The 10,037-nt window shown below is 37.6% G+C and overlaps 1 protein-coding gene across 1 annotated transcript; it reads right to left on the bottom strand.

Moving 5' to 3' along the window:
* Positions 1-1,033: 1,033 nt before the first annotated feature.
* On the bottom strand, positions 1,034-7,127 carry ube2d4 (ubiquitin-conjugating enzyme E2D 4 (putative)). The gene is made up of 7 exons (XM_031732019.2): positions 6,837-7,127; positions 5,551-5,614; positions 4,397-4,428; positions 4,225-4,302; positions 4,027-4,132; positions 3,484-3,577; positions 1,034-3,361 (listed from the first exon to the last, which is right to left on the bottom strand). Exons 1-7 carry the CDS (start codon positions 6,858-6,860, stop codon positions 3,316-3,318), a joined length of 444 nt encoding a protein of 147 aa, XP_031587879.1. The 5' UTR covers positions 6,861-7,127; the 3' UTR covers positions 1,034-3,315.
* Between the last annotated feature and the right edge of the window lie 2,910 nt (positions 7,128-10,037).

Here is a 10,037-nt window from a genome sequence, read left to right on the forward strand (position 1 = left end):
TATATCACACAGGCAACTGCTTCTCAATACCTGGCAAAGCTGCTGTAATATGGTGATAATGTGCTTAAAGTTAATTCACTGAACTGTGCATGTGCATACACCCTAATACAGGTTGTGATATTCTGTATTAGGGTGTGGTTACTTGATGTTCTGGCATCCGTAAAAGAGCCAAGTAGACAGCTCTAAAAGAAAAGTAAGATACATTTTAGTCAATATCCAACCACAGTTGAAGGAATAGTAATAGTGAATAAATTTTGGCAGCAATAGGACTCACAGTAAAAATAAACAACAGTGCATGTAATTTAGGTATAATAAAACCCGCTTTAAGGCCCTAAAACAAACCAAATCACATATTTCTCCATTTCTACCCTGAAAATGTCTTCATAGCAACATTTTAAGGACTGAGACACAAATCACTGCTGTAACTATAGTACATACATATTTCTCTCTCTCTCTCCAGAGATAAGCCTAAACTTTTATCATAAAATAAAGGAACCATTTACCATTTGTTTTTAAGAAGTATGTAAGAAAATGTCTGCAAAATGTTAATTGACTGTTTTTTGGTTATGTCAAGTTAATGCCAACTCAAAAAAATCATAAATACCCAATTTAAAATCCCCTGTGATGAGGAACACATGCAAACAGGTGCTGCAGCGGTTGCCAAAAGCATTGTAAATGAGTCAGAGAGCACTCTGCTGGACAAGCTGTGAGATGACACCATTTCTAAATTACCCCAAACATATTTTTTCTGACTATCTTGGGTGCAGAAACATTGTGTCACACGCTGAGAAATCAGTCAGGCTGTAACATGAAATGACTGCAAACAACAAGAAATCAAGATGAACTTTATTCATGTTATAACAAGGTCATAATTATCTTGTGTAGGTTACGTGAAGACATGTGACTGTTCATGATGGCAGTTCAAGCACACATATTCCAGATTTTAAGATGCGTGAAGGCTGGTCCTGCATTCAGTAAAAGCCAAGCTGATTTTTTTTCTTTAAACAAAACATTGTGAACTCTTCAAGCAGGCTTCCAGGTCTACCGATGTAATGAATCACCCATTTTGGGAATACAGCCCTGATAGCAAATTTACATTTTATATGACACATTCTCTCTCTCTCTCTCTATATATATATGTACAAAAATGAGGGTTAAGGCTAAACTTTTAGTCAGAGGTGTTAGGCAGATGAAATTCAACGAAATCCCTGATATTCTGCAAAATGGCTGAGAAGGATCACCCGAGTGCAAAGCATGCCAAGCTGCCTATATGAAACCATACTGAACACGTGGGTTAAAGGAAGTCAATGTAGCATTACTCATATTATGAACTGAGGCTCTTGTTGAAGAATTGGAAGATACCCAGCTTTCTAATAAATAAATAGCTAGATGAACAAACACTAATGTACACAAAGACTGAACTTGTAGTATTACAGCGGAGGTGTCGGAGCATTCAGTGGGTACATTTTCAAAACATTTTAGTATATATGGTATACTTTCAGGACAACTTGTTTTGACATTTTTTTTTATTTTTACAGTAGAATATTAAAAATCTATAGTCAGCATCTAAACAACGGTGTTAATTCTACAATCAAAGCTTCTTAAATAATCATGCTTAGCTATTTACCTTTCTGGATGAATCTATTAAATAATAGCTCAATAGCAAAATTTCTTGCTCCTTCTAATATCCAATAATTCCCTTTATACTGGCAGCATCGACGCACTGAGTTGTGATTTTTGACAACTTTTCCAACTACTTTGTCCAACAGTTACAATGGATTATCTTACTATTACATTATGACACATCAAAATCGTGCTCAATTCTCATGACACAAATGCCAAAAAAAAAAAAAAACCCTTTCAAAGATACAATAAAAAAAAAGAAAAGAAAACCACAAACATTATACCCTAAAAAAAAGAAAAAAAGTTTACTGTGAGTGTTGCTTATTAATGGGGAAAAAAAAAAAAAAAAAAAAAACTCAGCACAAGGATGAAAATGAACATAAATCCTGATATTTAAAGCATATCAAACTGTCATGTTATGACTTTAAGTGACACAGATCTGCAAAACATCAAGTCTGTTCAAAAACAGCATCACTTGCAAGCTGTTCACAACCAATCACCTTAAAAACACTGAAATAAGTGGAGAGAAATAATGAGAGTAACAGTATGTTTCAGAAAGCATATTTATGTGCAGCACAGACCCATTGTGGTATGTCTTTGATCACACTGCAGTAAGTGATGGGTCGTTATTTGAACAGAACCGCAAAATTAGGCAAGTGCTATTTTTAGAAGTCAGACTGTGTTAACCCTGATCATTTTTCTCACCATGGGTCACCGCATGTAAAAGGCTGATGATCTTCTTAAAGATACCTGAGTAACTGTACTGAGGAAGTGGCGCACAGCTATGACTGTACGACAAAGAGTAGCCACATTCATAGCTACACAGCATAACATGTCAAACAGCAATAGTTTTGAGCACTATGGACACCAGCCGTCATTTATTATTCAAGACGTAAGAACAATGATGGCATGTGTGAGAAAAATGGAGGTGGATGTTAACCTACCCGCTAACTTATAAACAGCAGCTCCCCAGTTTTTTAAAAATAACTCAATACTGTTACAATTCCAATTGCAGCGGATGATGGAGACAAATCCTTCTTAACACCTTTCACATTGTTTCAGGGTAGAGACAGTTACGTGCCAACACATCAGCTGCTGGTAATGGCACTGCACACTTTTGTGTTCAACATGAAACATTCTGTCTAAATTGCACATCAACATAACACAGAAAGGCCACCGGAAAACATGAAATACAGTAACAAGACATCCAGTGGGGTGCAGACAGTACCTCTGAAATGACGGGAGAGACAATCTCCTAAATCAAACATTTTGTTTCTGAGTAGCATGACGATATGACTCAATGACGGTAAAAATGATGCTTATAAAAAGCAACAATTATAATGATCATCACAATAGCAGGAGTAACAGTTTAAAGTCTGAGTATGGTGGTAGGGATTGTAAAGAGTTTTCTGGTATTCCATGTGGGAGCGCTTTAAGGAGTCCATTAGGTCCTGCTCAGCAGATCCATACAAGTCATGAAGCAGAGCACACTGTATCAGCTCAACACACACAAAGCCAAGTGGCAATGTACCTCATAGTACCGCTTCCTTCTCCAAAAGGTGGGCTGTTGTTTAGTTTAACCCCCCTCCCCCCCTCCCAAGTCCCCCAACTACTTTGATGCTCATTTGCTTCAAGTTACAAATCATCTGTGTTTCTTTTGTTCTCGTATGGGTTCTGATCTCCTTGGTGTTCTCACATTGCATACTTCTGTGTCCATTCTCTTGCTAGTTTGTTGTACCTGTAAAACACATGCAATGTGAAAAGTTTAACTTAACCTCAAACTCAGAACTTAATCTTGCAGCATGAGTGTATCTGGCTGTTAGCTCAACTGTGGCAAAAGCAGTCATGTTTTACACTTACTTTTCCCTGTCAGCCTTGTACGTATGGGCGATCTCTGGTACCAGCGGGTCATCTGGGTTTGGATCGCACAGAAGAGAGCAGATGGACAATAATACTGTGGAAGAAAGAATCAAAGTTAAAAATCTTTTAGAGGGGATTTATGTTAGACATAACTGTGTTCTACTTCTACCACCAACACAGCAAGATGTCATTTCAACTTCTTAAATAATCAAAATCACATCTAGAAGCACTGATTGGTTCACTCCAATCATTTCATATGTGCCATTATAAATAAGTTTAATAATAATTTGTTAATCAATCACTACATGGATGCACTAGCCCAAAATTAGGAGATAAATCTGACCCATCTACAGTACAATCCAAAGAAACAGAAGGTATAATTTTATGTTATGTCTTTGGCATCATTTCAATTCTCTCAACAAGCAGGCAACTGTTTATCATAAATCTGTTGGCTAAATCAATTTTCCAAACACTTTTTGGCGCCCCAAAATGTATTGGGTATATGTACACCCACACCACACATTTTAATTTTTTTTTTTTTACCTTTTGAAACTGTAAGTGCAGGCGACCACTGTGACCTCAGAATATCCAGACAAATACTTCCATTGCTGTTGATATTTGGGTGGTAAATTTTTGTTGTGAATGCAACCTGTTCCAAAACATAGAAAAAAATGATGTAAGGCCAATTATATGACAGAATAAATGTAAAAAAGAAGCATTGTGCCCCCTTGTTTTACTCACTTTTGGTGGTTTAAAGGGGTAATCTGTTGGGAAGTGAATGGTGAGGAAGAACACTCCACTCTGATATGGACTGTCACTCTGTTTAAATAGCAAGAGAAATAAAGTAAGGGGTCATGATTTTCATTTATAAGCATACTTCAACTGTATTGGTTGTGATAAGTGTTTCACTTACTGGACCCATTATTGTTGCCTGCCAATGAAACACTGAGAAGAGGAAAAACAAAATTATGTAAATGACACATAAGTCTTCAAAGTAGAGCTGGGCGATAGAACGATAACGATATGTATTGCGAAATAACTTTTTCTCGATAGAAAAATTAAACTATTGCGATAGGCCTCATCTCTCTCGTCCTCTTAAAAAAAAAAAAAAAAAAAAAAGAACAGCCAATCCAAATTAAGTAGCGCAGAGCCGAACCAATCACAGCCGCAGCGTCACGTCACGTGACTTGTTACGTACAGCACAAGCGCCAAGGCGCACATGTGTATTTGTTTTTGCAGCCCGGGTAATGAAGGAAAGGAGTTTGCCGACTAGAGAAAAATCAACCGAGAGCGTGAGCGAAGGTTACCGAAGAAAAAACAGATGATTGTTCCAATGCCGGAGAGCTTGTCGAAGAGAAGGGCCCCAGAAATTCCGTAGTCTGAAGGTATTTCGGCTATTTCAAGTCTGACAAAAAACAGAGTAGCGCGCACTGTAAATTGTGCCGAAAGCAAGTCTGGAAATACAATAAAGCGGTGCATGCTCAATCTCTGACTGAAAGCACTAATTCGTCATTCGGCTTTTGTCAGACTAAAGTAACTGTTAAAACTGTTTAAAAAGCTAAGCTATACAACAAGGAGAGATTGAGAATTTCCTTTTAGTTCTCAGTTTATTTGATATTGACAAAAGTTAGTCAATTTTGTCTGTTCTGTAAAACGACCTAAGATTTATTTTTAGAATTAATATTTTGTTTCTAAGTGGAATTGACAATTTAGTGGTCTGTTGTGTTTGTTCTATTTTGAAACTTAAACGCTTTAGCGGCTGCCTTTTGTGTAGTTTGCAATATTTGCCTTTATTTATCTGAAACTGAAGTCTCATGTTCCTTAAGTACATCTGCCCTGTTGAACTTATTATGGGAAATAAATATTTTAATTAAAACAAGCTGCTAATTGTTTCACATTTTACTTGTGAGCAACGGCACATTTAAATCTTACAAATATAGTTATTTGGCTTATATCGTGATATATATCATTATCGCCTGAAATGAAAAAAACATATCGTGATATGAAAAAATCTTATATCGCCCAGCTCTACTTCAAAGATTACTCAACAACTGTTAAACTACTTACAATCCTCTCCAACTGGTCCAGCAGAGCACTGGGCAGGAGGATCCCTCTGCAGGTCCGACAGTTCCTAAAAGTCAGGGCAATTACAAAGTGATTTAGGACGTTTGAAGTTCAAAGAAACACAAATTAACTCTTGATGTCATGCTATCACAATCCATGTGCCAGTATACTGGCACTATCAACAGTTCTTGATAGACTACACGACAGTCTACAAAACACTGCAGTCTCTGTGTACATAAATAAGAGATGAATTCATTCGCTAAGCATAACCTGGATGTCTTATGAGCCACTAATGCTGGTAAGTGAAACTGGTGTGGGAATGCTTTTAGAGTGCCTGCACTCTAAAAGGAACAATATTATAACACAAGATGCTGCACTGCAATATAATGTCATAAATATTTTGTCCCACCCATATGTTCCATCTGACAGGCTGTTTTATACAGAAATAACACATCTGCAGCAGGAGAAAATAGGCCAAAGCTGAAGCCTCATCAGTAGTTTGATGAACTACATACCCACGGATTAAAAGCATTTATTTTAAATTAAAATTAATTCTTCTCCCCCTAAGAGGCATGAAGTGATATGTAATTGCACAAACTCAAATCAAAGCTTGGTTGACCACAGAAAGAAAACAGCAGATATTCAAACAGAAATTAGGCCCGTTATTAAACATCTCTTGAATGAAAGCCTATCTATTCTGTTATATAAATACACACAGTGGCCTGCTCCAGTGCCCCATTTGCCATTCCATATATGGCAACACTGGCACTAGGGTTCAATTTTGGCAACCAACAAGCAGCTGTCATTCAGCGACTGAACACATCATCAGCCACAGTTACTGATACAAGGATAAAGACAACTGTCCGCCCACTGATTTAATAACAAGTCATCCACATACCCAACAATAATAAAAACAAAGTGCACACACACAATAACGTCACAGCTGAGCTTTATGTTGCATGGTGAAACGCAACTAGAAACACTAACGAGAGTGCTTAGTAACCTTTCAGGAGAAAAATACATAATTTCACACAAAGAAACATTTAAAAAAAACAGCGTGTTTATTGACTGCGACCGTTACTGTAGCAGTGCACCAATGGGGCCACCGGTGGGTTAGCTTGTCTTTGTCTATAAATTATTTTAAACAGGAGCAGAAAAATCAAGCTAGCACTGCTAATTCGACCCAAAGAAAAAGTTAGACACAGGCAACATCGTTACAGAGGGGGCTCAAGCTTAAAAATATATATATTGAAGATATGGCTGGCACTTGTAAGCAAATATACACTCACCTTCTGAATTCTTTTCAACGCCATTGCTTCAATGGCTATGCTAGGTAGCCTGTCAGCTAACAGTTAGCACTTCACACATAAAATTTGGCTTCTGAGGCCGCGTACTTTCAAATCTCAGTGTACGTGTAAACGACAAATGCCGTCTGAGTCTGAACGTTTGGTTTCTAGTATAAGTAATGTGACCAACAATGAGTTATATGTTGATCTTTCTTAGGAACAACTGAGCTATTTTGCTGCTGTCTCCTTCTCCTCATTACTGCTCTTCTTTGGGTGCCTGGCAGGCAGTTTAAATATCGCGAGACTTTACTTAAAACTCACGAATTGACCGAGCTACAACTTCCATTGTTGTAGTTCAAACTGTAATTTAAACAGTTTCGGTTAAGATAAAAGTAAAAAAAAAAATCTGTATAAATAAAAAATAAAACTAGAGAAAGAAATCTGATTTCGATCTGGTTAAAAAAAAACTATTAAATTAACGTATTAACTTTTTGTTTTTAAAATGTATTCATATTTTAATGATTTAATTATTTTTGCTTGCTTGCTTGTTTTAAAAGCGCTCAGAAAAAATGAAGTGTGATCCATACAATGCTCATCCTTCAAGTTTAAATAGACAGACAGTGGCAAGCTACATGGCTTCAAGCATTATTACACACAAAGGCTTCGACAATAATTGAGCAGAGGTGTCCACACGATGTCACTGTTTGAAAAGAGCTAATGCACAAGGAAACCACATGGTCAGAATAGATTATGCTGTTCAACTTTTACTTTAAATAGTTTTTCGGGGTTTGAAGCATAATTTTTCTAACCAAACACTGCACTTCCCAGAATCAAATGATTTTATTTTACAATGTTGTTTCAAATTATTTATTTCAAGTGCATGACAATCAATGAGTAAAGTACAATGAGGTCAAACACGTCTATTATTTACACGCACATAAAGAATAGAGAAAAAAGACTATAGAATTGTTCATTCAATACCCAATCACTGTAAAGGCATATTCATTTGAGTCAGCTGCATGCTCCAGTTTCTGCACGGCCTTGTCTTGCAAAGCCTCATGAGCTTCCCTTTATATGTCTTAAACAAGAGTGAAAAAAGAGCTCTCATTATTTTAGTGAGTATGCATGAATGGCTCGCAGTGTTCATTCTTCTTAAATGGCTGATTCAGTGTCAGGTTGAGGATCCTATCGTCAATGTGACACTGAGAGGGACCATTTTCCTTTGGAAAACTGAAGATTCCTTCAGATAATATCTTATTGTTTGCTCATCTCTGTGCTCTCAATGACCTGCCTGTCCTCAGGGCTTGCCTGTAATCAGATTCAGCAAGCAGCAGAGGTAGCTGAAGTTTTGGGTCTTGTGCAGCAGGGGCCTGAGGTTGTCTTCTTGGAGAGGCTGTTTATCAGCATGAGGTTTTCAGACAAAGCCAAGCCTACACTGTTGGCTTAAGGCCTCAGTTCACAGAGCTCGCCCTGCCGTACAGTTTCCTGTGAAATCTCAAATCACAATGATTTGTTTGCTACTGTGTCCTTCAAATCTATAGGGATTTTGTAGTTGACATAGGGATAACTGCAATTAAAGGGGGTGGCGGGGATGCTTTGCAAAAAAAAAAAAGTTCAAGGCAATAAGTAAAAATGTCTCTGTTTCAATAAGGTAACAGATCATTGACCTGTATGGGGAATTTCCCACCTATACCCAGAGGTTGAGTTTTTAGTTACATGACCGGTGCCCCAAGTTCCAGTGATGTATGACTCAAAGTGTGAATGTGTCAGAACTGGGATGATATGGGTGGGGGTAGGAGCTTAGCTGACCTGTCTCATGTGGGATATAGCCTATAGTGCTGTTATTTGAAACCACGGGCTCAGCAGACTTCAGTGATCTGTCTTTTTGGTCACATGAATCATCATTAGTCGAAGTTCAATTATATAACAGAAAGCATACCACTTATTTTAGCAATCATGCAAAAGCTGCGTCTGTGCCCATGCTCCTTTCGATGGCCCTTTTCCCATGGCTGCTGTGACAAAGCACATATATTCCATGTCATTTTCAAAATTAACTTAAATGGGTCTTGCTAATGTCTAAATTATCCAATAAAAGCGCAACCAATTAATGCTGAGCACAAGCTTTGCTCACAATCCCCAGAGGTGTTCTACCTTCAGGTCAGCCTGTTAGCTTTCTGAGGGCTCTCTTATGGAACAAAGATCTATTGTTCATGCATACTAAGAGATATTTGTTCGCCCCTTGTATCAATGGTCTAGATTTGATTATATACTCAGGCAATATGTGCAAGTAGTGCTCATGTTTGTAGTGAAGTCAGCACTCTGCACAATCAAATAATTCTTGAGCTAAGCAACTGGAAAAAGGGTCATTATGTATGGAGCAATCACTGTTTCATGGTTCATTTCCTCAGCTGTGATTTGATTTTGCTTGTCAGTGTTAAGGTGGCCTTTGACCTAGAAAAATCTCCAAATCGCTCCTCAAATCTTCCTTCTTTTTTTTTTGCTTCCGTGGGTATCTGTGAATTTTACAGCTCGCATCAATAAGTAAACAGGCATGATAAGAGCTTTCCCTTTTGTGCTCCCTCGGACATAAAAACAAGCTGGTACACGACTGTGTGCTCCTTTGGCTTGCAGAGTTTACATGATGCAATGATATAAACTTTTATAGCGTTGAGGATGTTATTATTAAATGGCATTAAATGCTATAATTGCGGACATAGAGAGCTCTGCAGGTTTCATTTGTGGAATTTCACTTTTACAAGCAGCAGGGGGCCTAGAAGAAAAAAGTTACAACATTTTAGTGTTTTTGAGAGGCCGTGCAGTGTTTACAGTCACAGGGCAACTAATGACCTGTTTTCCGAATCACAGTCTTTTGTACAATTTGTTCTATATATTATTTCCAGCAAATCTAAAAAAAGCCCCTCGAAGAACAATTGAAGAGTAGAAACACTATTGTTTAAGAAGCAAACACCGTACTAGATTTAAAGCTTTAACACATGTTTTGCAAGTATGGGAGGTTCAGTAATATTGATATTAAAACAATGTTGCTATTAAAACAGCCATATTTGCCTTTCAAGAGGCTCTGCACAATCTTTATTTATGGATTCATATTCTTTAATGGCTTTATTTCAATTCATCTCTGATTATCATGATTTAATGTCTCTCCGGAGACAGCGGATCCAGGCCTCCTGTGCCTATCCCGTCTGA

This window comes from Oreochromis aureus, linkage group 12 (assembly GCF_013358895.1).
Source record: "Oreochromis aureus strain Israel breed Guangdong linkage group 12, ZZ_aureus, whole genome shotgun sequence".
Lineage (NCBI taxonomy): Eukaryota > Metazoa > Chordata > Actinopteri > Cichliformes > Cichlidae > Oreochromis > Oreochromis aureus.

Bases quoted from the DNA above. Each gene is read 5' to 3' on its own strand.
- ube2d4 (XM_031732019.2), bottom strand. From the start codon at position 6,860: ATGGCGTTGAAAAGAATTCAGAAG. The intron at 4,429-5,550 runs GTAAGTAGTTTA...TCCTCTTCTCAG, and splicing joins TGGACCAGTTGGAGAGGATT to TGTTTCATTGGCAGGCAACA. The intron at 4,133-4,224 runs GTGAGTAAAACA...GTTTTGGAACAG, and splicing joins ACCCCTTTAAACCACCAAAA to GTTGCATTCACAACAAAAAT.